Source organism: Gymnodraco acuticeps, unplaced genomic scaffold (assembly GCF_902827175.1).
Source record: "Gymnodraco acuticeps unplaced genomic scaffold, fGymAcu1.1, whole genome shotgun sequence".
NCBI classification, from domain to species: Eukaryota; Metazoa; Chordata; class Actinopteri; order Perciformes; family Bathydraconidae; genus Gymnodraco; species Gymnodraco acuticeps.
In genome coordinates this window covers 8,556-36,300 of record NW_022991360.1, presented here as the reverse complement: position 1 = coordinate 36,300, position 27,745 = coordinate 8,556, and the positions used below count along the sequence as shown (strand labels likewise).

The 27,745-nt window shown below is 40.8% G+C and overlaps 1 protein-coding gene across 1 annotated transcript in view; it reads right to left on the bottom strand.

Annotated features, from left to right (window-relative positions):
- LOC117562796 (low-density lipoprotein receptor-related protein 1-like) overlaps window positions 1–24,817 on the bottom strand; it is a 35,219-nt gene extending 10,402 nt beyond the window's left edge. Inside the window, exons 1-2 of the mRNA XM_034240694.1 lie at window positions 24,224–24,817; window positions 7,402–7,524 (exon numbers count right to left, since the gene is read on the bottom strand). Coding sequence (XP_034096585.1) covers window positions 7,402–7,524; window positions 24,224–24,320 — 220 coding nt within the window. The 5' untranslated portion in view covers window positions 24,321–24,817. The remainder of the gene's footprint in view (window positions 1–7,401; window positions 7,525–24,223) is intronic.
- Window positions 24,818–27,745: the final 2,928 nt, after the last annotated feature.

The following is a 27,745-nucleotide window of genomic DNA, read 5'->3' as shown; positions in this document are numbered from 1 at the left end:
CTGACAATGTTGTATACCAGAAAAGTTTTTGGATCAATTGAGAAAAAGCAGACTAATAGATGATAAAGAATAATCTGTTTATTGCAGACCTTCAAGTAACAGGCTTGTAGAATTATTTTATTTAGAAATTGTCTCACAATCTGTGTTTGGTCTCCAGTGGTAGAAAAGAAGCCCAGCCGACTGAGAAGGAGTCCGGATCTGGGTCTGGATCAGGCTGTCCCCGAGCCCAAAGCTTGTTAGGCTTTGGGGATTTTCCATTCACTAGCTCATGCTTCCCCTTGGCATGCTATTCAACACAATGCTTATTCAACCAATAACAAACACACAAACAAATAATAAGCAGTGCTAAAAACATAAAAGGGACTTTATGTGGGCCAGAATGAGGCCAACAAGCAACAAGGCAGCCTTGAGTTTCTTATACATACTACAAACACTTCAGCTTGTGAAACAATGAAAAAAAACACACATAGGGCCTAGATACCCTTCTAACAAGTAAGATAATTAAAATATAATTGGGCTACTCTTCATGGACATCAACCGTCCCGATAAAGCTGAATAATTTAACATGTTGATTGATCCATAAATATAGCTCATGAATAAATAGTGTTGCACCAGTTTACTGCTAGCAGCTCGTGGTGACATACTAATACTAGGTTTCTCTGGCCACTAGTAGCCGTGTCCCCACAAACCGGATGGCCCTCCCTGTGATGCTCTTGGCCCTCATGACACATTCTTGGACGGAGCACCCTGATCTTGACCAAGCAGCCCCGAGGCACCCCTTAACCTCCCTCCTTCGTCTGCCCTGCCAAGGAAACAAAACTCCAAACATTTAGGACACGGCACCGAAAAACAAGACGCAACAACACCAGAGCTTCAGACTGAGGGAGGAATCAGACACAGGCTTGTCAAAGAAATCATGGGCAGAAAAAGTGCAGCAACAGCTAGCCACAGACTGCTGTGTGCAATAATACCACTGTTTATTTCTGACAGCTCTCCTCTAAACACTTCACTCTGCAGGTGAAAAACAACACATTATCTGCCACTCTAACTGTACCTGTGACTGCCTAACTAATACTAAAGCAAGTTTATTTTCAGCTACATGAATTTCCTTTGTCGAGGCAATCGCATATTTCAGTTTAACAATGTTTTTATATTGCAATTATTGTTATAACCACCCCTGTCTTCCAAGCTGTTGGCAGACAGTGTGCCCTCTCTGCACCCTGCACTTGATGGATGGATCTTTAGTGTCTGGCTGTGTCTCCTTACCGCTTACCTTGCAAGATATCAACTCCACATTTTAATTCCATCATGGGAGGGGGGGCTGGCAGAGCGACAAGCAAAGCAGGAAGGATAAATCCAGAAAGCACAACAAACTAAGCCTTCTCCAAACACCACTGCTCCTCAGGGCACAGAAACGACTAGGCAAACAGTTTTATCGGCAAAGTAAATTGCAATTCAGACAGGACAACACTACAACATACCCCATCCAAAGAAGTAGACTGAACCTCTATCGGAATCGGATATGAAAGAGTAAAAGTAAGCAAATACACACAAAGTAAATCAATGGTGAAACTTTGAGAAGTTATGTCATTCACTCGTTCACGCATTCACTTAAGCTTATGTATAAAAGGACAGATAATAGAAGTTCAAATCTTTCCCTTTTTTCTCTCCCAAACACAGAGAGGAAAGAATAAAAATAGATCTACTGCCCAGAGAATAAGGTTCTTACGTAGCGACTCTACTTCTGAGATTTAAAGGACTCATAATTTGATTCATTCGCGTCTTATTTCTTCACAGTGGACCTAAGATTAACTTAAAACTATTAGTATTGTGCAAGGCTTTCTTTCAAAGAGCACTGAGGGCCATACTGCTGCCCCAAAATGACTGAATATTTGAAATGCATTTGGTCTGTTTTTGGCTTAGAGTTCTTAAGCAAAATACTTGAATCATCCCATATTAAGCACCAAGCCTTTTCCACAGTCATTTCCATTTGTTGCGTTGAGCATTACGAAACTAATTCAAAGGACAGACGGCTAATTACCGTGTGGAAAAACATCTATGCAAATGACAGGAAAGACCCAAGGGGGTGGAAAGAAGGATCAGAGTAATCGTCACTGTAAGAGCCAAAAGACCCGAAGGGACCAAAGTTAAACAAACCAAAGCAGGAGCCGAGCTGTATGTTCAATAAGGTAATTTCATATACAGGATGTAGTCAGGTATTACCGCTACTAATCAGACACAAGGTAGTTTTCGGTACAGATAGAACAGCCACGAGGCAAAGCCAGATGTTGAGCATCTGTGAGTCCATACCTTCAAGTATCAGGTTATTAATGTATGGCTCTAATTCTCCTGCATTATAAACGCCCCGCTATCTCTCTTCTTGTCTCATGTTTGCTCTCTGTCCCCCTACCCCTCCCTAATGGGGGCTGCTGTCCTGCCCCACCTCCTTCTTCAGAGAGCCCTACTGAGATTACATAATGGTCTTTATAACATTTAAAACCCCTGACACGCTTTTCTTGTCCTTCTTCGAGGGGCCAGCTTTGCCCACTCTGCTGCCCAAGCCTCAAGTCCTCATGTAAAAATGGCCAACTGGTGGCCTGTGGATCACATCCGGCTCACCGCACCCTTAAATAGAGCATGTTTATATATATTATTTATGCAGTTTCTCTACATGTCTTTGCTGTTACTGTTGCACTAGCTCTGTGTGTAGTCACTAGTTGTGGGCCCTTTTTGAATCTTCAGCAAGCATGAGCATGTAAACATCATTATTGTAATCTACTCCTATCTTTGTAAGATGAAGTCATAAGTGACAAAAGATCTTACAAATATTTGAAACTAGATAATAAGGGGGCTTTGGATTTTTAGGTTGAGTAGTAAATCATCTTAATTATTCATCAATTAAGTGTTGTGCACTGTAATATCTGGGGTGACCTCAATAATCTAATAAACCAAAGTTAAACAATGGAAAAAAATAATTATGTGAAATGTCAAAGTGTTCCTCGAATGGATAAACCAACAGATTTATCCCCTGCAACTGCAACTCTATGGAGCATTTTAGCATTTTTAAGGTCATTGTTTGAATGATGATCATCACATTGCAGTTTATCTGCTTTCAGTAGTTTCTAGTCGTGACAGATAGCATGTCAAAGCTATAAGCTAGCTGCTAGTGAGCCAAATACTTCCCTCGGGTGTTGATGGTACGTTAGCAGAGCTAAAACGGGAGATAATGTGAAACAAAACACAAAAACCATGTAAATGTTTCCCTGCGTCTGCTGAATGTAAATAGGCAACTGTTTTGTAGCAAGGTGTCCCTATGCGATAATAGGTCAGATCACAGCTTACCCTCAAGAATAACAAATACATATATTTTTAGGTTGGAGGTTTTTGAATTGACTTGAAACATTCTGGGCTAAAAGACCACGTGTGCTTAGTGACTAGTGGGGAGCACCATTTTAAGAACACAATGTGAAGCATCTTTGAACTTATTTTAGAAAGGTTTGCTTTATTGTGTGCATGGAGGAATTAATTGTGGGTATGTGTGTAGAGGAGAGCAGATTGTCTCACACCTGCTGCAGGTAGGAACACGGTGCTGCAAGGCGACAGACTCTTTCATGTTGAGCAAACGCTGTTTCCCTTGACATGTTGATGGCTATCTGGACCGAGTGGTGGCTGCTTTTAGGAGACAGTAGCAGGATCAAACAGATTTCCTCCACATCTAAATCTGAACAATATAACACTTGGGTAAACTGCTTTGTAAATGACAAAATGTATCAAATAAACACCAAACAATAACCCCCTTATTGTGGTCTAGAATATTATAAATAAAATATTTCATTTATTTTCAAGACAGTCTTTCATTTATTTGTTAGGAGTCAGTGAGACGCACATTACATCATGAACTATTGTGTTTTCCATTCTGAAAGTGGCTGTTACAAAAGTGCTCCTTTTCCTAAAGAGCTAATTGCAGCCTAGGTGTGAACTGTCTGTAAAACTGCCCTTATTACAGGCCAGGGGCCGGGGACGTCATTTCAGCGTTACACACTTCCTGTGTTTGCAGGGCACACTCACTGCACGTGGGAATATTTTAGGAGCCCAATTAAGTCTACAACCTGAGTATATGATAGCTCTACGCGAGTCTCCTCCTTACCTGAAGGCTATCCAGACAAACAACATTCACATTTATCATCGTTGCATGTCTTTCAGTTGTTCACTGATTGGGGGAGCAGATCAAAGCTCTGTATAAAAAGGTCATATGCTCAGACAACCATTTTGTTTTTGTCTTAGTCTTTCGGTATCCCTCTATGCCAGTCTGACCCAGCACCCCGGGGTACAAAGAACAGCATTGTGGGGGTTACACAGCAGGGCAGCTGCACTGGACAGCGGCTGACTTCACTGGCAATAGCCAACACACTAACAAAGGCCACTGTGAAGCCCCATCCACATGAGTGAATACATAAACCTCTCTCGTGCATCTTTTCATCTAGAAGCATCTGCAAAAGCACCTTAACAAAGAACACATTTATCACAACAATTAAACCATAAATGCTACTCAGTGTACATGGTGAACATACGGTTTGGAATACATGCTCATAAAACATGACATTTCATTTTCAAATCTTGTGACAACTTCTATTTGTTCTATACACTATAAACATCTAACGAGCGACAAATTGTTAATCAGCCTTACAGTATTCAACTGGGCTGATATTCATTATGCTGCACAGCTTCGACACCTAACATCTGGTATGCACCAAACATTGACAACATTGAATTGAATGATGGATGTTGTGGTTACATTTAAGAGTACATGTTTGGAAATGTGTCACAAATATATACTTCAAAAAGTGTTACTCAAACAGGAGTAGATAAGGCATTTGTTGGGAACTCAGCCAATCACAGATGTGGTGCATTAGCAACTATTTAAGGGGTATGTGGGAATGACACAAACAAACAGCCCATGTTTCTCGTAACAAGAAATATGTCACCCACTTCAACTCTGTGGCTCATTGATGTACTTTCTTTTTACAACCTAAGAAGTCCGAACCTCTGTGGAATACATTAAATCAGATTTCCTGTCCTTGCTAATACAGCTCAGGATACATTTTTTGATGGTTTTGATCTTCATATGTTGTTTGACAAAAAGAAAACTACAGAACATCACCAACAAAAAGACAACTCCAAAAAGCCCCCTGACAGACTATTTAACCTTCTATTTTCTCTAAAGAAAATGGTACTTAAAGTAGCAGATAAAAGTGTTTATTTCAACCATAATGATGTACTTGTTCTTGCCACCAATATGACCTTAGACAAAAGACCTAAGAAGGGTTAAGATGAGAATGAGCAATTATTTTGTCTCTCTGAATCACTTTTTTCCACCATGACACTGTGAAAACTTGGGTCCTTCTGCAGCATAGATCCAATAACTGTTGTTGTTGAGAGAGTTTGGCATAAGCTAGAGGGAGTAGCAGGAGACAGAAGATGGAGTCACTGTTGTTTCTGTCCCAGATAGAGACACTGAAGGAGGCTGGCCCACAGATGAGAAGGGGGGAAAAGAGCAGGTTGTGAAAAACAGCAGGTTTCTCCATTGCTCTGGGCGAGTCTCTAATGACTTCCAGACCTGCGCTCATACAGTCTCTGCGTCTAGACTGCAGCTACAGCACTCTGGCCTGGCCTCACTCACTCTCTCCCAGGCCAAACGCCACTCAAAAAAGCAACATGCGCACACACAGACACACACACACACTCACACACACACTGTCCCCCCTCTCACCGAAAGCCCTCTGTCCTCTTAGAAATCTACAGGCGTTTCAGGCTGAGAGGCTGACCAAAAGGACACTGCTGCTTTCATTCCCCCCCCCTGGGATTCAGCCTCAAAGCATCTCCACTCCTAATGAAGACTTTGAAACGACGGCTGTCTTTTTTGAGCATTACTTTTGGTTTGTCTCATGACTGCATCCTCTGTGGCTCTGAATGCAAAAGGAAATCCCATCCATCAAAAAAAGACAAACTTTGTAAATCTCCTAATTGGGCACGACAGGACTGCTTAAAGGCAGAATGGCCTCTCTCACTCGCTGATAAAACATCACATTACTTTCTCCAGCTTGGCTACCTTTAGCCAAATAAATCAAATAGGCCAACAATCTCACTCTGTTAGACGACAACTTTTCAAATGTATCTGAAGGTATCAAATGCTACAGTGACAAATTAGCATACCTTTGCTGTTACAAATGTTTATTTTGAAGGGCAGCATAGCAGGTTTAAGATCCATTTCAGAGGTTTTTTAACAATTGGAGACTGCCTCTGTTGAACAGTATTCATGTCGAATCAATCTACATATTTCACACAATTTCCAAAAGAACATCTCCTGTACAGATAGGTTGAAAATGTTAGATAAATAGGATCATGGCAAACATAAAGGGTGTTTTTCTACACCCACTTCCACACAGTTAATAAACTTGAATGGACAAAAAGAAATACTTCATGATGTGAAAACAGTGTCCTCAACCAGGGGGGTCCAAACTTTTTTCACTGAGGGCCACATGAAAAACATACATAGGGCTGGGCTACGAAGTAGAGTTATGTTACCACATAAATTAAGTTATAAGTTAGCAAAATCAATCAAATGTAGGTCAATTATGCTTAATACTTTAATATGCTTTAAGAAAAAAAACAGCCTACATCATCTCTCCATAGGGTTTCATTTATTGTGTTACCCTAAGTGTTGGCAACTCATTCCTTAAAACAGAAGCCTCACCTTAGCCTCCATAAGAAGAAATATGATGGGTATATTTAAAGCTTGTTATGTAAATAAGTAATTGGACTTTTAGTTTCAAAGATTAGTTTGAAAATATTCTCAACTTTAATTGACTGAATTTATTTTTAAAAGTGGGCTTATATTAACACATGAATACTATACTGTGCAATATACAGCTCTAAAAAATGAAGAGACCACTCCAAAAAAAAAAAAATCTCTACATGTACAGTATGGCAGCCATTCCATTACAGTGTCTGTTGAATTCCAATATGGAAACATTTGGTCAGTAGTATAAAGAATACAATTTAAAACGGCTAATTTTACTCAAACACTACTTATAAATAGTAAAACCAGAGAAACTGATAAGGCTGCAGTGGTTTCTTAATTTTTTTCAGAGCTCTATTTTTACATATATATTTAAGAAGTCCAATATAAGACAAGCACAAGTTTCATGGTTCATATTCCATTATACTTTTAAAATTTGCTGCGGGGCAATTAAAAACGGGCCGTGGGCCGCAGTTGGAACCAACTTGGCAGGGGGTGCATTACATTATATAATACACACAGAGATCTTCATGAGCGGTAAAGCATTTCCTTATTGATATTATATATAGGATTTTTTAAACTCTGTATTTTTCCAGACTCACAAACATCAGGCTCCTCATCAGAGCCGTCGGGGCAGTCCTTCTCTCTGTCGCAGCGCCAGCCTTTAGAGATACACGTCACCCCGTCCTTGCACACAAACTGCTTCGGGCTGCAAGTCTTTGGAGCTGAAAAAAAGACAAAGGAAAAAGTGAATTAATTAAAAGATTCCTGAATGAAGCTCTTTTTGTGTCAGTGATCTTTATTTCCGAGGTCTCATTAGCAAGCGGGTCTGTTGTTCAGAGTCAATAGGGGCCCTCTCTGGTCCTAATTAGGTGCTGGAAAGATGCTACTTGATGGAGGGGTTAGAGAATGGATGCACAAAACCCAAACACACATTCAAGCAGGCTTTGGTAAACTTGCTGCTCATAAATATCCAGGTCAGTGTTCCCAGGCAAAAAGCAGTGATGCAACATGTCTGGAGGATGTCAAAGAACATCTTGTTCTGTGGGTTGCTCCCCTATCGTCCATTTCCCCTTCAATCCAACCTTCCAAAGCAAGAAAAAGCATCCCACTCCTGCCATGAACCCACAATAATTCAAGTCTTCTCAGAACATCACATAAACACTTTGACAACACACATACAAGCAACTAAGCTGAGTCACCCGGGGGCATTCAGGGGAAGCTCTGAGTTGATTCAACAACTGCTGTGCTGCTGAGTGGGAAATACATAGGGAAACATGAAAGGCAGTGGGGTACCTAACTATATGAGTATGCAACTAAAACATAAAAAAGGTTATATATCAGTATCTGGAATTTTACAAACTCTTTTTGAACATGTAAGAGCTGACCTCATTTTGAAGCAGTCTTTCTTACAGGGTTTTCAATCCGAAAACAAGAATTAATGAATTTACTTCTTGGATTGTGCTATTCATAATATCCTGGTTTCATAAACAAGCCTTCTATTTTCAGGCCCTCTATTACTTTGTACAAAATAATTAACTATGTTTAACAAGCTCTTGTTCAGTTCTAAATCAGTTTTATTATTTTCGGTGTTGGACAAGTTCCGTGTACGTTAAGGGAACAAAATCAGTCATTACATACATTTCTTAATTATTCATCAGCAACAAAAATAGAACGTAATGTCTAAGGTGCCAACAAATGCCTTTACAGATACACACAATGGGAATTTATTTTGGTTTATGACACATTCAAGTCATACTGTTTAAACTTGAACTAAGAACAGCCTCTCACTTATTATTAAGGGGCTAAGATATTACATTACATGTCATTCAATCCCCACAGGAGCAATTTGGGGTGAAGTGTTTTGCCCAGGGACACACGACATGCTGACTGCAGTGGGACTCGAACTTGCTATCCCCTGATTCGAAGTCCAGCACTCACCCCACTGAGCCACAGCGACCCCTTCACTTATCTTGAATTGTATGCACTGACAATATCTTCCATTGGTGGTGAAAAGACATAACTTGTCATCAAACTGTTGGCAAAATGGCTTATAATGCAGCAAAGTTGGCAATCACACTAAAACATCATCACTCAAAGAAACAATTCAGCTGATTTTAAAATGTTAAATATTTACCACCTGGCTTTGATTAAACTGATGTTTTGAATTATCTTGGCTCCTCTTTCTCTCTGAAAAGTCCTTTTATACGCATTGCCCTTTCATTTCTTTGAGCCACCATGTATAACATCAAGTGTGGTGACTGGACGTCAACATCAACCCTGCAGATACCTTTTCATCTGCTTTGCTCAGAATATAAAGCACCAATTGGAAACGGTGATGTTATGATGCCTCCGACTCCAGCGGTGAAGGGGATCTTGAAATGGAGCTCAACCTAAATACCATGAATTCAACCTGACATATTCAGTAGCGTGGCGTGGGGAAAAATGTAGGGGAAGCCCATTTTTTGGGTCGGGGGGCGGTCAATAACGTAACCAGATGAGTGATTACAGCGCCCGGTATCATTTTACACACATTTGTATCACACAGATGCAGGACTTGCACACGCCTGTTATCTAACCGACAGGTCCGCACGCACTCTCCAGCTGAAACTCTCTTCTTATTAATTTAAGCATTTTACTTATTAATGTATGCAGACAATCACACAATCTATGTGATTTTTGGATTTACCGTGCCTCTCAATTGCCCGTGACAGGTTGGCAAGGTCGATGAATCCTGAAGTTGCCCAAGGATTGTTCAGGGAGCACGAATCCTTGTCAAAAAGAAGACATGGCCAGCCAAATAGACGCTGAAGTTTAGCGCTTCCAGTTAGCCACTCCGTGCGGACATAATTGTCCTCATTGAACGTCCGATTCTCTCCCTTTTTCCTCTGTGTACACACAGCTCGAGTGCGGGCATTGGCCTGTCATCTGATTTAATTTTCAGTTGCTGCTGTAGCGGAAGTTTAGTAAAGTTATGTTTGATTAAGTACGCCAAATCTCCACCCTCCATAATGCTTCATTTGCTTGATAATTTCTAACGGCGGTGATGACAGTTACAGTATTAAAACTGATGTTGATGTGATTTGATTGGATGGCAGTGTCCAATCAAATCGCCAGCCGCCAGCCGCCCCTGAAGGGAAGCTAGAGGCGGCTGGCTTCCCTTGGCATGGCCCTGACCAATCACAGGTTGGCAGGGGCATCACGTGGGCCTCATCTGATTGGTCAATCCCTCCATTTTTTTTCACCAAAGGAAGCCAGATTCGGCTGGCCTCCTCTCGCAACAGAGAGTGCAATCTACTGTTTCACCATAACATCTAGAGGGGCGCTGTTTCACTCTTTGTAAAGTACTCAATGAGAATGGGGGAGAGCCGGCCGGCAGCAACACACAGCAAAGGAGAATTATCGAAACAAAACAAAGTGTTTTTATTTATTTATTTAAATTATAACTACAATCCGAAAAAACAGGGGAAGCCTGGCTTCCCTTGGCCTCCGGGAGAAAACGCCACTGGACATATTGCTTTGTCACCAATCCTGTTTGTAATATACATGGATCGGATTTCGAGGCGTAGTCATGGGGGAGGGGGTCTGCAGTTCGGTGGACTAAGGATTGCACCACTGCTTTTTGCAGATGATGTGGTTCTAATGGCTTCATCGGTCTGCGACCTTCAGCACTCACTGGATCGGTTCGCAACCGAGTGTGAAGCGGCTGGGATGAGGATCAGCACCTCCAAATCTGAGGCCATGGTTCTCAGCAGGAAACCGATGGACTGTCCACTTCAAGTAGGGAATGAGTCCTTACCCCAAGTGAAGGAGTTCAAGTATCTCGGGGTCTTGTTCTCGAGTGAGGGAACAATGGAGCGTGAGATGGGCCGGAGAATCGGAGCAGCGGGAGCGGTACTGCAGTCGCTTTACCGCACCGTTGTGACGAAAAGGGAGCTGAGCCAGAAGGAAAAGCTCTCTGTCTACCGGGCCATTTTCGTTCCTACCCTCACCTATGGTCATGAAGGATGGGTCATGACCGAAAGAACGAGATCGCGGATACAAGCGGCCGAGATGGGTTTTCTCCGCAGGGTGGCTGGTGTCTCCCTTAGGGATAAGGTGAGAAGTTCGGTCATCAGGGAGGGACTCGGAGTTGAGCCGCTCCTCCTTCGCGTCGAAAGGAGCCAGTTGAGGTGGTTCGGGCACCTAGTTAGGATGCCACCTGGGCGCCTCACTAGGGAGGTGTTCCAGGCACGTCCAGCTGGGAAGAGACCAAGGGGTAGACCTAGGACCAGGTGGAGGGATTATATCTCTTCGCTGGCCTGGGAGCGCCTTGGGATCCCCCAGTCAGAGCTGGTTGATGTCGCCAGGGAAAAGAAAGTTTGGGGCTCTCTGCTGGAACTGCTACCCCCGCGACCCGACCACGGATAAGCGGAAGAAGATGGATGGATGGATGGATATTGCTGCACACATTCACAGACACCGTGTGTGTGTGTGTGTGTGTGTGTGTGTGTGTGTGTGTGTGTGTGTGTGTGTGTGTGTGTGTGTGTGTGTGTGTGTGTGTGTGTGTGTGTGTGTGTGTGTGTGTGTGTGTGTGTGTGTGTGTGTGTGTGTGTGTGTGTGTGTGTGTGTGTGTGTGTGTGTGCATCTTCTTTCTCTCTCAGAACTTACAAGGGTTTGAATTATTCATGAAATACATCCAGGCTTGTGTTAAAGCGTTTCCTTTATGCTCCTCATCCCTTTTATTTTGTGCTTGTTTATTTGTTTAGAGGTGTCAACACAGCCATAGCAGGCAGCTAGTTGCAGTGTGTCTGTCATTGTTTATTAGACAAACTTAACTCCACTTGCTGTTAACCAGGCTTCCACTAATGGCTGTGGGACGAGATCACATCCGACGCAACCACAAGATGCTGCTGACAGAAACAGATCACAGGAAGTAGGTCAGGAGGTTAGTTAGCTGAGGGTGAAGGCAAGCAGCGATAAAGGTTACTGCTCCGCTAGATGGTTAGAAAGCAGAAAAGGGTGTGTAGACAAAGGCCAGCCAGTTTAAACATAAACTGCTAAAAAACTGAAAACTGCCCTACACTGTGTCGAGATCAGCTCAACTACATACACTGAATGCACACAATAATGATGTTTGTATAAACATACTTTTGTATGAATTCCTTTTTACATTTCATTGTATTGATATTCTGTGGTCGTGGCCACAGAATATCACAGAATATAGCCACTAAGCCATAAGGTTGCCGGTGACTGAATTAAAAAGAGATCAATAGATAGTACAAATCTAATTTTTGCTGGATTAGAAGACTCTACTGCAATTTTAGACTTAATTAATATGTATTTTATAAATAAAGGATCAAAGGAAAACATTCTGGAAAAATTAAGAAATTATGTTTTTTTTCATTTGTTAATCAGAATTAAAGTTAACACAGATCCAATAATTGAAACTCGATGGTCATAAAAATACAACATTTAAGTGGAAGTAATGCTATATATATATATACACATTAGCAACCGTATATTAATCCAGCTCCTTTTTGGTCTACTATCTTTTGTTTACCTGGTGAATGTAATTGGTTTGGGTAGGTGGTATGGAATATGGAAATATTGCATAAATAGTGAGTTTTAAGTTTTGAAACGAAAAAAAAGACGATATACAGATGGATATGAAACAGGATGTCATAAGAGAACAAGCTGCAGTTATGAGAGCAAAGAGAGAGGTAAGGATCTGAGTCTGAGTCAAAGGGGGGGGCGGGCTCTCACAGCTGGAGGCAGACCTAGAGGTCTGAAAACAGACTGAGCTGGGCTGGGATACTAAGATGAGATGGAGGAATGTCACACATGCTATCAATGAGCTGCCTGTGTGTTTACCAAAGCAGAGGCTGAGGGAAAATGCTTTGGGTCATCGCCATTTGGGCCGCATTACAATCCACTTCCCTCTGCCCCCGTTGCTGTCTGATGGTCCTCCAGGAAGAGTTCACTCTTGGGAGGAAGAGTCCTCGTCTTAGGCAAAGACAAGCCTAACCCCCAGCCATAGCCCCATTTCCTCCGACACCCACAGTGGTGCTATAAATAAGTTGGAGGACTGCCCTCTGAGATCAACCAGGGCACTACAAAGCTCCAGCAGACAGTGAGACTGCCGCCTCATCATGCACCACTCACCAGAGGTGGAGGTGAAGGCGGACCTAAGGGCTGTCAACAGTGGTACTGAAAGGGAGCTTGAGCAGTGTGGAGTCCATTCTTTAGTGCCGGCCATGTAATGTATTGCCCCCTTAACTGGACAGCTAAGTGCCCTTGAGCAAGACAATCTGCACTAGCTCCAGGGCTGCTGTTTTACTTTTCCAGTGCTCTGACCTCACGGGAGAGAAACAGCTTTCTGCCTCATTTTAGTTTAGCAGGTTAGAATGCTAACATTGGCAAGAGTACAGCTGAGGCTAATATGATTTGTTTTGCAGGTATTGGACAACCTAAAATATGACCTGATGGTGGTACTAAATATAAATTCAGGGAATAGCTTAAGCGTTTACAAGCCCTCCTGAGAGGAATAGCTCACACTAGTTATATATAGACATTTGACTTCATGACACAAATGTCAGCCTCATCGATCTGCTAAAGGAGAAGTAAGATAACCAACCCATGTACCAAAAGTGGAGGATAAGGCAACAAACCAACAGACAGACATTGCCATCAATATAACCGAGCTGCTATAGTTAAAAAAGATAATTCAATACTCTTTTGTAGTGTGTGCACTAGGGCTGTGCAATTAATCGTATTTTAATCGCGATTACGATTATGGCTTGCGACGATTATGAAAACAGCATAATTGACAAAATACGATTATTTTGCTGGGTGCGCTTTCGCCCCTCCCTAAAAGCCCACTCGGCCACGTGGGAGTTACATGTGTTGTGAGTGTTCAGCGCGAGCGAAGATGTCAGAACAAGAGCAGCAACTCGTTAAAAAGAAGGGTACAACTATTTCCACTATTTGCAAGTACTTTGCCATTACATTTCACATCGCTAAAGATATGTGCCCAGTTAGCACTGTTAGCAACCAGGGCTTTAAGCAACTTGTCAACACGTTGGACAAGCGTTACGCGATGCCGTCTCGGTATTATTTCAGCAGGTCTGCGCTGCCTGCGCTATGTGACAAATGCCGTGGGGAAGTTGAGAGAGATGTGGCTTCAGCTGACTACTTTGCGACCACAACAGACCTATGGTCTAGCCCAGGGGTGCCCAACCAGTCGATCGCGAGATGTGTCTAAAAATAGAACAACAATATTCTGTTTTATCGTTAATGTCCTGTAACATAATCTTCCTGTGTCAGAATAATGCACATGAACGCATCAAAGCTTTGTGATTGGCCGGCGTCACCCATGTGTCGGGGCGTGGCTGAGGGTCTTCAGTACAGGTGGCAATATCGTCACCTGCCTGCGCTCATCTCTGAAACCAGACCATGTAAACAGCCTGGTGTTTCTTGCTAAGCATCTTTAAGAGATGACATGAGCAGCCCAACCAGCATTTGCCATGGTGGCCAAAACATTTTTATTTGGTCTTAAATTGTAGTTCAACATTTATTTCCTGTTACTTCTGGACCATGACGGTTGGCCAGCCTTCAACGTTTAACTGAGTGGAATATGTTGAATATGTTTTACCAACATGTTGGCTATATGTTAAGGAGTTTTCAGTAGGTTGTGACATTGCACTGCATCATGTTTGATTTCATTTAGTTTGGTCTAATTTATTTTTATTTATCATATTAATAATATATGTTTAGTATTGTTTTGGAAGTGCGCTCCAACATATTTGTTGATCTTGTTTATTGGTAAAATATTATTTGTTTTAAAGTTCAATAAATGGTCAATGAATAATCGTCAAAATAATCGTGATATCAATTATTGACCAAATAATCGTGATTATGATTTTTGCCATAATCGCACAGCCCTAGTGTGCACTATGAAAGATCTGTTACCTTTGTTAAGTCTCATTTTATAACCCTGGAGTCTACCTAGCACTGTGAGATAACAAACATGCTTGAAATGAAGTTACTCACATGCATACCTTGAATATGTCAGTATGACTGTTAGAGATTGATAAGAATGGGAGTGGACGAAGGGAAGTGGAGAAATACAACATAGGCACAGAAATATTTGCATGTAGATAAAGTTAATTATTTTACATGCAGCTGCTTTCCTATATTACATGAATGAGGTGATCGTTCACTGATGCATCTGAATTAGAATAATAAAGCTGGCAGGTCTCAGAAAAAGTTCAACGTTGGTGTGTTATTGTTTCTTTACATATTACAGAGACGTTTGCAATGTTTTTTCTGGGAGAAAACACTTAGTCTACCAAAGATAGTGTGTACTCGGGAGAAGATGCTCCTGCTATCCCAAATACTTTTCACTGTTTGATATGATAACGCTTCACTATCTTTTCAGCTGTTTAGGAAAGGGAGGTTCATATGAGGTCAAGATAAACAACCCGAATTGTGTGTAATCAATCTTGACATTGACGCTGACTGGGCAAAACTTTTCTACGCACTTTGTTTTTTCAGAGTATCACAGATTGGAAACAAATGCAACATGACCAGTTTAACATTTACTGCTAAATGATCATAAGAGAATGCGAAAGATTAAAACATCAGATATGTTGCAGGAAGTGAATGATAAACAACTCAGACCATAAAGAATAACTTTTATAATAGTTATAAATTATCATTTTAATATTTTGTGTGCTGCGGGACCACAGCCATGAAAAACGTTCTTTTTAGATTTAGATGACACAAGACCAAGTCTGGCCGTTAATAAGACATCAAACCGGTACAAAAAAGCAGAAAAGGAAGACATATAGAAAGAGACTGACTGAGCAGAAAGCAAGAGGAGCAGGGGTCTATTTCTCTGAACTTTGGGCTGACCTGAGGGGGTTCTGCTAAGGGCCAAAAATGAGGTAAGTGTCTATATTGGCCTCTCTGCCTGCAGCCTGCCACCTCCTTATCCTCCTCCACAGCCCAGGCACAAACGCTTCAGGACTTTGTAATGGAAGAGAGTAAGGAAGAAACAAGGAAGAAGTAAGGAAAAGGGAGGGAAAAAAGTTTTCCAATTTGTCATGTTACAAAACAGAGAAAAAGAGGCCCCAGCTGTGCCTTTCTAAATAAACCTTTCCTGCAGGGTTTGGAGGAACTATGGAAGTCTAGCCAGTGGTGAACAAATTAACAACAGCTTAGACAGAATTTGGACAGAATTACCACACAAAATGGACGTCGAAGCGCATTTATGTTTATATTTACCATTATTATATCAATATTTTTGAAAGACAGCACCAGGATGGTTCCGCCTGCATGTGTTGCTGCTGTGGCTGAATGTCTAATTAAAGCATTGTGATATAATGTGTGTTTGTGAGTTTCTTAGACAGATTGCGTTTTTGCAAGTCTACCTAAGTGTGTGTTAAGCATGCACTTACAGCTAAGGAGAATTAACATCAGGAATGTGCTCATGTCGGGTGAAAGTTGCCAAGTTAAATGGGGCTCCTTTCATGCCGTACAACACCGTCCGACTCCTCCCTGCAACTGTTTGTCTTTTGCCGCTCTGAGCACAAACACGGTGAGAGGCAGAACCAATAAAGCCGAGCAGAGTAATCAAATGTGAACTTAATTAAGAACCATTTGGATGTCTGGCTGAGATTTCCCGTGTCTCAACCCCTGAGTGGTAATCAACCAAGACTGCCATTTGTACTAGAGTCAGTGTGGGAGCTGAGGGGGAGACGGCTAAGACCTCCTTCACTTCCACAGAAGGATTTAATCGATTTCAGCAGCAGCAGATGGGGAAGAACAAAAAAAAATCACAAGGTGTGATCCGCTAATGTCAAGTTAGTAAGTTTAGACAAATCCCTTTGCCACACCACCGCAAAAGCACACGCTGTACGTGGCGGCACAGGGAGAAAAATGACAATTAAGCCTACTTAGTATGCTGCCGAGGGAAACATATTACAGAAGATTATATGAAATTCTTTAGTGCCTTTTCATAAGGCCGGTACAAGTTTCAAGTCTCAGTGTGACGCATGAGCTCCAAGGAGCGAGACGAGATTTTCTAGAAGGTTCTCTCACATTCACTATGCATGTGCTGAAGTAACCTGAGTGCTAATGACACCTACAGCTGACAATCTCCATGAATTTGTGATATGAAAAACTAGAACAAGACATTTGCTAAGAAGCATAGTAAATCGGAATAACTGATCCTATAAATAATGATACACATATTTCACATTTTGAGCCGCTCAACTTTTTTTGGAGGTTTAAATTTCAAATAGCTCAAAAAGCTGGAAGCATAATTGGAAACAGCTAGCATGGCTATGGGGAAGGTTAACATAATCTGCCTAAAACAAAGGCTCTGAAGCTATATCATCAACCAATCATAACGTGTTTGTTTGTACAGTACAGAAATCGGAGTAAAAACTACAACTCTTCGTTTCCTGCAGAATAATGTGCTGTAAATTTTCTGAGCAGTTGCCAGGCAACCAGAAAGGAATAGTCAGGCCCATGACCCTCCATAAAACACTGACTTGTCCTCTTTATACACCAATTTTCTTAGTAAGGATTGAAAAAGACAAAACATAATGAATAATCTTTGCAGGTGCTGGCAGGAAGATGTTCACCATTGATATAGCCAGGCTAAATGAATCCCCCTGTTTCCAGTTGTTGTGCTAGGCTAAGCTATAAGCGTGGTATTCATCTCCTCATCTCTTCATCTCAGAATAAATATTTTTAACATATTTGTTACTTCAAGATATTTCAGCGATGTTAGTTAGTTAGGAAATCAGATCCAAACATTCCCCATGTTCGTAGTACCAAACTACTAATAAAGGATGTGCTCTTGTTTACGAATTGGTGTGTATTGGCTAAAAACAGTAGAGCAAACCTGCCAATTGTCTTCCCAGAAGCACAGAGGAGAGGACACACTACACACATGCAGTTGAATGCGGGAAATCCTCCACAGTACAGTAAATGTGATGATGTTTTCATATTAAAGAAAATGACCTTCGTGGACATTTAATGGATGCCATATTACCCTAAAATGTTGACCATAAACATCTCCGACCCTCGCGGTTTTTGCTCAGGCGGAAGGCAGAAATAATGATTGTGGGGCCAAGTGAGGAGATTTCTGCCACTAAGTGAAGGGTGAATGCCTGCTTGAGGGATTAGTGTTACAATTAGGCTTATGCTAAAGTTATGGTTGGGTACTTTGTGTTTGGGATTAGAAGTTTGGGAATAAATCTAAATCACGGTTGCATGAATAGTGACTTTGATGCTTAGCATGTGTGTATAAATATGTGTGGGTTAAGATTTATTTTTTGTATGTGTAACCAATGAAAATCTCAGTTGTTGGACTCCTAAAGAGAATGCATTTGTGAAGGTTACTGTACTTTATCAGGTACTGCAGAGAAAAAGGAGATCCGTTTGTTGGGAACATTTTCTTTCTACAGGGAGTGAATTGACAATTTATCTACGATAGGTGTGAGTCTGCTCTGTCACACTTTTGTCCCAAAAAACAATTGAAGTCAGAGAAGAAATTCCTGTAGCAGAGGCTTAAATGGCTGTGAATGGATGTATTTGTTGTGTGGGCTGATGCTGAAAATAGACTCCATTTGATCTGGTGGAGGAACCAAGATTTGAACAATTCTATGAACGAAAAATGACAACTTGTATCTGGAGCTGGGATTGAGACTCAGCAATGTCTGCAAAGTAATATGACGCTTTGGATTTTTCTCTTGCATTTATGATTGGAATAGATAGGCTTAATCTTATGGAGCAACAATAATTGACACAGCCATCAAAGTGACTTGCACAACAAAAAACAACAGTCCTTTCAGACTGACACAGTGGAGCAATTTATGCCCATGTACAGTATGCTGTTGGCGTAAACAAGTCACCGACCTGACCCTGGCACTGCCTGGCCTCAGAGTTAAATGGAAACATGGGTGCTCACTACCTAATTAACATTTTACATTATTAAATGTGTAAATACTGTAAAAATAAATACCATGACGTTGAACAATTGTTGTTGTCCTGAAAACTGACAGAATTGCACAATAAGTTAAGCTAACTCCAGTCTATGTGAATATGGTGGTGACCTGTTTTTCATTTTGACAAATGGGTTGTTGAAGAGGTCAACAGGGGCTCAAATGGTGCTCATTAGACAATACCTCAGACTTTTACACTGATCAAATTCACACCTAAAGAACAACGCTGAATGACAACTGCTAAGTGATAACAGCTTCATCATTAAGTTAATACAATTGTATGTCTCTCTCTTTCCTGAACACGCTGTGACTCATGCAGATACATCTACTTTATAATCAAGGGAGTATTATCTCTACATCATTCTTAGATGGATGACAGAGCTGTCACACTATGAAGATGAATGAAGATGTTGTTTCATGTGATAAAAAGTTTATGTATTTAAAGGGCTTTTCACATAAAGCTACTGTAAAGTGAGCTACAATTATAAAATGTGACGAATTACTTCGCTTTGGGTTTACTAGGTTAACTAAAGCGGCTGATGGACAACACTTTTCCTCAGTGTTTAAGACGGCTATCATCAATAGTTTTATATTGATAACGGATGACAGCACTACTTGGCCATCCACATCACTCTAAAAGAATGCTTATATTTCTCCATATCTGCTGGGTTTGTTTATAACAACTGTTTGCTAACAATTATGCCATATCAACTTAAAAGGTGGTAATATGTAGAATACACATCTGGTTCCTGTTGTACCAAGTTGGCCAAAAAAATACAATGATGAGATAATTGTCTTCCCCCCTTTTTTCTATGTTCAATATCATAACAATTGTTTTTTATAATCTATTCACAGGGTCTCCAAGCAAAATGGTATCTCTTTCTTGGTGTTAATTAATGGTAAACCTTCATTAATCTTGCAGGTTGGATATCATAATGTACCAAAAGAGCTAAAAACCGATGACCGTGATGTCAAAAGCTTCTGGCTTTATTGTACAGTGAAAACACGTTTGTGATAATATATCCCCTGGCAAGTTTATGATCATATATTTCCAGAGTGGTTTCTGAGACTGTGTTCTATCTCTGATCCTTAAATAGCTCCATCTAGATGTATCTCAAATCAGTGGGTCACTATTTTGAAGTAGGTCAAAGCGCTGCTCTGACAAGACTGGCCGCAGTTACTCTTCCACTTAGGGGATAAGATGTCCGTTTCTAAAGACTTGCTGCGTTTTCAGGCAAAACGTGTCTTTTGTATGAAGCTCTTTTATTTCTCTTCATCTTCCCACTTTCAGTTAAAAGATAGTCCAACATTTTTCAAAATAATCTTATTTGAGTTCTTGCTTGAAGTCCAAAGAGAAGATCAATACCACTCACATCAGGTTGTTCAGTCTGAAGCTGGAGCCTGGTAACAGCTAGCTTAGCTTAACATATAAACTGGAAACGGGGTAACCTTACCAGTGGCGTAGCCAGGAATTATTGTGTGGGTGGGCCTGGAGAAATGTAGGTGGGTCAGGGGGAGACTTATTAAGCGTGGGGTCTGAGCTGAAACTTCATTAATGATTTTAATAATTTTTGAATGCACTAATTGAACATAAGCATAAACTAGCAGTGAAAACAAAAACATAGGCACGGCGGCCTCAGAATGTGTGTAAAACTGACTTCCATATGACTGGCTCGGCGGCCATAGGTTTTTTATCCTTGACAGTCGCACAGTGGGCACACACTGGAAGTGTTTTCATATTCAGCAAATGTGTACACGCTTCACTGCAGACTTCACTCACGGCAAAACTTACTTTACTTACTAATTTACTCACGGTAAAAAAATGCACTCCCTATTCCATTGTCATGAAGGTGGAATCTTCTATATCCAGAATAAGTTTGATTGGATCCAGGGTAGAAACATGTTTATTTCTGCTGTAAAATTGGGCATTTTAACATGGGGGTCTATGGGAATTGCTCCTTTCTGCATCCATCCCCTGTCGGCCACTAGATGAACTGCAGTTTGTGGTACTTCCTTCTGGGCTATGACGCGCTGATTGGCTGTGGGTGGGCCCAGGCCTAAGCCACTGAACCTTACTCTGTTAGAAAGCAACAGAATCCATCCCCTAGCATATTTTGAACTCATCAGTTTGTCATGGTGTCCATCACTTGTTTAATCTGTAGAAAACCAAAGGGAAAAAATGTGTGGTTTACAAGGGGTTGAGTTTGGGACTAGTCCGTGGCCAAGAGCAGTGACTTCCCAGACTCTCCTCTGCTTGCATTTCGATACCTTCAGGGTTGCTGTTTCTAGTCTTTTCGGTCTTTATGCTCAGTAAGCTAACTGGCTGCTGGAAGGATACATACTGAAAAGACAGAGGAGAGTGGTATTGATCCTCTCATTTATATATTGGCTAGAAAGTAAATACACATCATTTACAAACTGTCATACTATTTATTTAAGCCTCAAATTAGCTTTCCTTAAATACAAATAAGAGGAGCTGTTATCAGTGCCGCAAATCATTTCATAAATGGATCAACTTTCTGTGAGCATGACAAATGAGTACCTTAAGGGCACTAAGATTTCACATCAGTTGTGAAGCAGTTGTATCAATTGTGTGCCAGTTGGAAATCTTTGGCTTTAGCAGAACAGAATTTCATTATTACTGTTCACCCACATAAACCGGGGTAATGATGTGACTGAACTTTACTTCGCCTGTGAGTTGTTTTTCCTCAGGAAAAGCTGCTGACCAAAGTACTGGATTTTATATCTGCTCAGTTATGCAGTGGTATTTAGGCAGCAACCAACACTCTAATAGTTACGCAACGATCCAAAACCATGTATTTATACTGTAGCTGTGTTAAATTAACTTTTTCTGCTTTTCTACATTCACTACTGAATGTTGCTTGTGTGAGTTAAGGTCAACAGTGACGAAGACCTAACAAATGTACTCCCTTTTCCATATTACCCTCAGCGGTAAATAAAACCATAAAATGGTAACCTTTTGGCCATGTGGATGTCATGGCACCCCATAATTGCCAAATGTTCCAGTTTTAAGGCCTACACCAAATGTTACAGCAGAGAAGTCCACAGGGGAAAAGTTAAAGAAAAAGAAAGGAGCCTGTGCTACTAAATGAATAACATTTAAGCGAGGGGAAAAAATGAGGAACCAGTCATTTCAGATACAGATGGCTAACTTCAACACATATTTAAATGGTTTTCTAAAACTATTTAAATGATTTAAGTTGGAATTTCAGCTGTCCTTAGTGACAGCGAAAACCATTGATCCATTGTTTTAGACTTTGGGGGACTGCACTGTCCATTTGTGAGGACCAGTGATCTCTTTTTGCAGTGAAACGATGTGAATTCTTTCATTAGGGCCTTTTCTACTAGGCTCCCAATTAGCAGTGCCTTCTGAACAATCTGAGACTGTTCGTGGTCTCCTCTGGGAAACAAAGAGCAGTTTAGACGCAATTAAACTCATGGTTTGTTGGTGGCCTAGGGCCTTTGCTCTGGCTACAGTACAGAGACAGTGAGAGAACATCTTTAGTGGTCTAGAAAATGGAAAAAGACGAGTTCCAGGCAAGACTGAAAAAATAACTTTACTAGTAACATATGTGGTTCAAAGGGCTTTAAAAATTAAAGAGGCAATCAAAGAGGTTTAAAAAGCAATTTATCTTTGCTTGAAAGGGAGTCTAGCTTACAACAAGTGACGTGTTGGCTAAGGTCTGGTGAGGTTGGCTTCAAAAAGTGTTAGAGTTACAAGAAACCCGTAAAGATCTGGATAATTCAGTAAATCTCAATAGCAGTCTGACTGATTAAAACAAACTTCAATATGTTTCCTTGATAGCACAGCAGCCTCTGCATCCCACTTGGTTTACACGTAAAGCTAAGGTTTGGCGATCTCCTCTGGTATACTGCACAAGGCTGACTCATCGAATCAAGGCATAAGGACTGAGAAGGAAGGAAAATTCCACTAAAACAATAACAGTGCGTCAAGGCAGAAAGTGTTTGTTTTAAGGCAGCTTTTCTCAGCTGTTGCTGTAGACCGAGCAGCAGGAAGAAACTGCAGGTGATTGTAGGCTATTCAAGTCTATCTTCGAGGTGGTAATTTATGTGGATTTTGCTTCCTAAGAACCTCAGAGCACTAGATTGCCAAGTGCAATGAGATGACTTCAAAGGCAGAGGGAAGCCTTTATGGCTTGATGATGAATCTCACAAAATGCAGCTAGTGTCAGCCAGGCATGTTAAAGTCCAACTGGATTTAATGAAATGTCAAATATAGAACCCTGATTATCTTAACAGCCACTGGTGCTCCTTTTCTTGCAGTTAAAGTATCCTGAAATGTTCTTAGCAATCATTCACAGGTTAAACATTCCCATGGTGAATGAGAAGCATTATACCTCTGCAAAGAAAATAAACCCACATTCCCTTTTCACCTGCAAAGAATTTAACAAATCTGTCTGCTCTAACTCCCCTTTGATAACGCCCTTTTCCTTTCTTACTTAAACAGAGGAGCGCGTGAGTGGGACTGAGGCTTAATAGTTTCCAGAAGTTGTTCCAGTCTGTGAAGGTGTGTGTTCACAGGGAAGTATGGGGGAGCTGTTTTTAAGCTGCTCAATGTCTGCCTGCAGATCACAACATGACTGTTAGCATTCAGAAGATCTTATCCTGAACCACACAGATACACATCAGTGATGCACTGCTACTCATGCTGGCAACATCTGATCATACAGTGGAAAACTTACTGTGATGGTTATGTATGTTCCACATAGACAGGTATATTGTTCTAAGAAAGCCTCCTTCACGCATTAAGAAAGCAAACAAAGATATTCTTTAATTCCCCATTGTAGTAAAATAAATGTTGTTTGATTGGGGAATATACACTGCTGTCATCACATCAACACTACACTCAGTAGCCTAAGATCTGGTGAACTGCCTGAAGCAAAGATACATACATTACAGCTCCACAGAAGCCTCCCACTGACATTTCCAAAGACATGACACCAAGTTTTACCTCTCCGTCACTTAAAACTAATGCATCTGTTTGCTCGTTTTTCAAAAGCATGCACGCATTGATCAGTAAACAAGTGGTTTAAGCAGGTACTGGGGCCTATGCTACCATTGCCATGACTGAATGTCAGTGTAAATGTGTGAGAGCGCCTGTATCCAGAGGAGGACAGGAGGAGATGTGCGATCGCTGCTGTGACATGGCAATATTCACATGTGGCACTGGGAGACAGAAACAAAAGATCGCTTTAATTGTCTCGCCTCGGTTTCATCTCCCTCCACGTTGCTCCACTCATTCCTTCAGGGCACAGTCTACTAGTCTCACACGCAGACACAAACACAATAAATGCAGTGATAATTAGCATGCACACACTTATATAGTTATTGGTTTTAGCATTTTTTTTTGCAAGACTGTGGAAACCCTTAAATCAGCTCTGCTTACCATCAATTGCCCTTGCCGGAGAGAATACTTCCAAACTGTGCAACAATCCCAAGAAAAGCAATCCTGTTGCCAACATGTTGGCCACGGTGCACAACATTGTTGCCTATCTTGAAAGATTATTAGTCATCAATCGCCTCTTGGTCCTGTCAAGCTGGAGGTTGCAGACAGGCGACGACGTGAAACCGTGCCCAGGCGAAGATGCTCCTCACTGGGAAGCCTCTTTCTGGGTGCGCACTAGAGCTGACAGGGATGCTGCTGTCTGCCCACTCGGAGAATGTTTTTTGCAGACTGTCAAGGCAAAAAAAAAAAAAAAGCCGAGGCTTCTCCCAGCCCGGGTTGTTTAGGGGCTCCTCGGATGCATGGACAGCCCTGCCACAAAGGCTAGCAGGCTGAACGGAGCATCAAGCTAGCCCGGCTCACAGTCGAGATGAGAGAGAGCTGGCGCCTCTTATCATGCAGCTGTCCGTCTTTTGTTCTTCCTGCCCCAGTGAAAGAAGCCACAGGAGGAATAAAGTATTGGATCAAATGTTCCTCTCCTCCCCACCACCTCTGCTGCTGGCCGCAGATTGAGCCTGAAGCCTGGAGCTCAGTCAGTCAGCGGGTGAGTGACGTCGGCTGGCCCTCCCCTCTGGAGCACCCGACACCCCTCCATCCACCTCCATCAAATCACACTCTGCTGTAATCTGCAACAATGCTCTGGGTCCTGTCTCACCCCCACACTCAATAATTTAGTGCGTAGCCATGATTGTCCTTTGTATATATATTTATTTATTATTCATTGTCTGTTAATCCAACGAGCAAGTGTTTACAACTTTGTATGTTGTGCTAATGTTGATGATGGTTGGCCTGCATGTATTATTGTAACCAAAACAACAACAATTTAGGTCTAATAATAATAACTAATGATGATTGCTTCTCCCCTCCTGAGCTTTGCTAATTGTTATAGACCAGCTAAGCAACTCTAATCAGTATTTAATTAGACACTAAAAAGGGAGAATAATGAAAGCACTTTGCACAAATGAAAAAAACAAGTAATCAAATGAGCTATTCATTAGAGTGGTCAATAAATATGTTCTTAAAAAACAATTATCTTAAAATACATACATTTTAACAGATGATATATGAATAACACAATACATCTACAAACAACAGCATATGGAAAAATAAAAGGTATAAGACTTGACTAAGTAAAACCTTTTGATTGAGATCAATCCTGAATAATTAAAGACATGCTCCCTAGGGAGTAATCTCACAAAAACTAAGAAATAGGAAAATATCTTCCTTTTTTCGAAAGCAATCTAAAAACACTTTTTAAAAATGAAATTATAGAATGTACATTTGTAGTTACCACACGGATCCCCATTGACATTTCCATTTGGTCTTACACCAGATGAATTAACAGACAATTGATAAGATGTAAAATGACAAACCAGCATAAGGAATGACTAATTTAGACAAATTCAGCCACCATGACAAATTGTCATCACCAGCATCTTTTCTCCATCACATCCCTATGGAAGAAGAAGCCAGCAAAAGTGTACGCAACAATTGACAGCAATGACCCTTTTGACTTTTCATCAAGACAGTGATACTACCACAAAGGCAACTTAGCCCTCACATTTATGTTGGGCCGAGTGCTGACTTGACTTTTATCTAGCCTTCAAAACCACATTGAAAATTCTCCCAAAAGACATTTCCAGAAATCTGTATGGTTGTAAAAACAGAGAAGCTTTTCCACTTTTCCAGCTATTACCATCATTGCTGCAGCACACTGTCAAGATTCCTGGCAGGAGTCTGCAGACACTTTAGGGCCTTAATGATATTATCATAGACTCACCCTCACTTACATTTATCCTGTACAAAGTACTTAATATATATGTTATCCATAAGTATACGTTGGGATGTGAGTTAAAGCCAAAAGCATTTTTTTGTTTACACATTAGGTCAAAGTGTGATCATATTTCTCTTGAATATAAGTAACATAATGTACTAAGAGACCTTTTAACACAATAATGAAAGTGTTGGCCAGCAGCTTGAAAGAAAAGGCCAGAGTGTCTCATTCTTGTAGTTTTTATCACAAACGGCAGACCATTATCCTTATGTTGAATTATTTGTAACATGTTATAAAACAGGGCTGTTCCATAAACATAAACAAACCATTTTTATATTTGCATATATTATATAATATGCCCATTGCATCGGATTCTATTGTTTTTTTGTAATTTTTAAGTGTGTACATCTTCACCAAGCCTCTAAACTTTCTAAATAAGTTGTTGGTCCTGCAACGATTATTACACCCTGGGCTTTGGGAGAGTATAAAGTAATGTAATGCTCGAATCATCAAGTTAATTCACAATGCAATAGTGTCAAGGTAAAGTAGAAAGACTATTATATTGTTTATGTCAGGTCTGAAATCATATCATTAGTGATTCCAGTTTGACTTGTAATCAGCTCACATAACTGAATGAATGAATGAGTCCAGTTTTTCACAGATTTTCATTTTCCTGATCAATTGTTCATTCCAGTCTACTTTTAGACTTGCCATTTCAGTTTGAAATATGTTTAGGAAACATAGTATAGCTAAATCTTATACATGTTTAATATGTTTAAGAAAGCACAAGTAAAACATGTTTATCTATTGAAGACAATACTACTCATACAGCAACACATATACATACAGAAAGCACTTTTATTAAATATCCCTATACCAAGTGCTGTACTTTAAACATGGCCATCAGCCACCTGGAGCTTTCTGATTAACGCTGCACGGCACTGACACCTAGTGGGTCTGCACTGCCAGTATTACATTTCAAAGAAAAATAGCTTCTTTGTGTAAAAAAGGAAGCCTTTATATAACATAGCACCAAGGTAACTTCAGAGGAGGGAGAAGTACTCTGATCTTGTGTAAAAGTAGAGTAGTGTTGGAATACTCAGTTACAAGTAAAAGTCCTGCATTCAAAAGGTTACTTGGGTAAATGTACTGTACAAAAGTATTAGAATCAAAATATACTTAAAGTACCAAAAGTAAAAGTACTCATTATGCAGATTGGCCCATATCCAATTGGCCAATTATATGTTTTGATTATAATTGTTGATGCATTAAAGTGTTATCAAAGCTGGTAAAGGTGCAGCTAGTTTTAATTACTTTGTACACTGCAGGCTGGCTTGTGAATTTACTCCAGGTGTAACTAAAATCTCATTGGAGTGTTGAGTATATTTCACATCATTCATCCACATATGTAAAGTAACTAAAGGTAAACAATAAATGTAGTGGAGTAAAAGAACACCATTTACTGAATGGGTGGAGTAGAAGTAAGAAGTAGCACAACAGGGAAATATGCAAGTAAAGCATAAGTATCTCAAGATTGTACTTAAGTACAGTACTTGAGTAAATGTAGGCTACTTATGCCCCGGCCACACGAGGACGAAAACGGCCGTTTGCGTTACTGTTTAGTGTCATATAGACCATTCGGCCTTACGAGGACGACCGAATACGACACTAAACGACTGAGGAAACGATAA